A 1,319-nucleotide genomic window follows, 5' to 3' on the forward strand; every position below is an offset into this window, starting at 1 on the left:
CCGGGCTACAGCATTTTTGCGTTCCTAAAGCAGCTTGCAGACTCAGCTCACCCAGACTGAAGGCGGTCATTTAAAATTCCAGTCTTGCTCCCGAGGGCTTTGGTTTCCATCTTCACCCCTGCGGCGGCACCTTCCCACTCCGCGACAGGTTTCGCTTCTTAGCGGGAGTTTTAGGCTCAGAGGACACAGATCAGCACCACCCCAGGGTCCGGATGAGTTTCAACTGGACCCAGCCTGCGGGTGGCGACGATATGAAGCCGGCACGTGGACGGTGGGGCGGGGTGCGGTGGGGTAAAGGAGGAGCCAATTTGGGCGGATTTTTCCGGAGGAATCAGATCCACTGCCTCCAGAACGTCCCTCCTCAAGTGCTGTACACATTTTTCTTCCAATCAGAGCGTTTAAGGCCGAGCCGGTTGCGAGGCTGCTAGGGTCCAGGTGCTTGAGAGTGGTATGAGGAGCTTGTTGCACAGCGCCCTGGAGACCCGCCCCTCCCTTAGGGACCTGGGCCGGTGCCTCCTTTGGCGGGGGTGGAGGTGGCTGGCCCTGCCTGGGTGCATGGGCGGCGTCCCTGCCTCCCCCTGGGCCTGGGCTTGCCCAGGTCCCAGCTGCCCGCTGGGTCGGCCGTCGGGTCTTTGGGCTCACGGGCGCCTCGACGGCACCCCCTGTCGGATCACCCTGTCCCCACCATCCACTCGGGGCCTCAGGACTAGTCCTTGCAACTTGGTCTCTGCTGTTAACTAGTCCCGCAGCCGGAACGATGGGATGGGGTTGCCACAGCAACCAGACTGGACGTCACAATCCGGGCATGTGTGCTGCCCCCCCGCCGTGCCGCCGGCGCTGCCGCCGCCACCCTCGGCAAGCTGCGGGACTGGGCTGCGGGGCGCGGTGGGCGGAGCAGCCCGGGCTTTGCGGGGAGCACGGCTCAGGCGGCCGCAAGAAGGGGGGTCGGGACGGGGGGTGGAGGTTTGGGGGTGTGGGGGGCAGGCGTCCGCCATCTTCTCGCCGAGGCCGCCTCGCCCGCCGCGCGCGCCCGTCCGGCAGCGCACGGGTTAAGGCTGGCACGGCGCCCGGCGGGAGGGGGGGCGCCCACCTCCCCTCCCCCCCGCGCCGGGCATGCGGGGCCCGCTGGGCACCGAGGAGGAGCTGCCGCGGATGTTCGCCGCGGAGATGGAGAACGAGGACGAGATGTCAGGTGAGTGGCGCGGGCTGCGCCCGGGGCGCTGGGGTGGGGGGCGCAGGGCTGGGGCCGTGGTCTGACCGCGCCAGCGACGGGCCCGGGCTGTACCGCGCGGGAGGGGCCCGGGGTGCGAGCTGCGCTT

General features: G+C 68.7%; 1 protein-coding gene across 1 annotated transcript in view; it reads left to right on the plus strand.

The window, feature by feature from the left end:
* The first annotated feature begins 1,113 nt into the window (after positions 1 to 1,113).
* Positions 1,114 to 1,319, plus strand: part of CHD5 (chromodomain helicase DNA binding protein 5) — a 57,086-nt gene continuing 56,880 nt past the window's right edge. Inside the window, exon 1 of the mRNA XM_006876912.1 lies at positions 1,114 to 1,192. Coding sequence (XP_006876974.1) covers positions 1,114 to 1,192 — 79 coding nt within the window. The remainder of the gene's footprint in view (positions 1,193 to 1,319) is intronic.

Source organism: Chrysochloris asiatica, unplaced genomic scaffold (genome assembly GCF_000296735.1).
Source record: "Chrysochloris asiatica unplaced genomic scaffold, ChrAsi1.0 scaffold00425, whole genome shotgun sequence".
NCBI lineage: Eukaryota > Metazoa > Chordata > Mammalia > Afrosoricida > Chrysochloridae > Chrysochloris > Chrysochloris asiatica.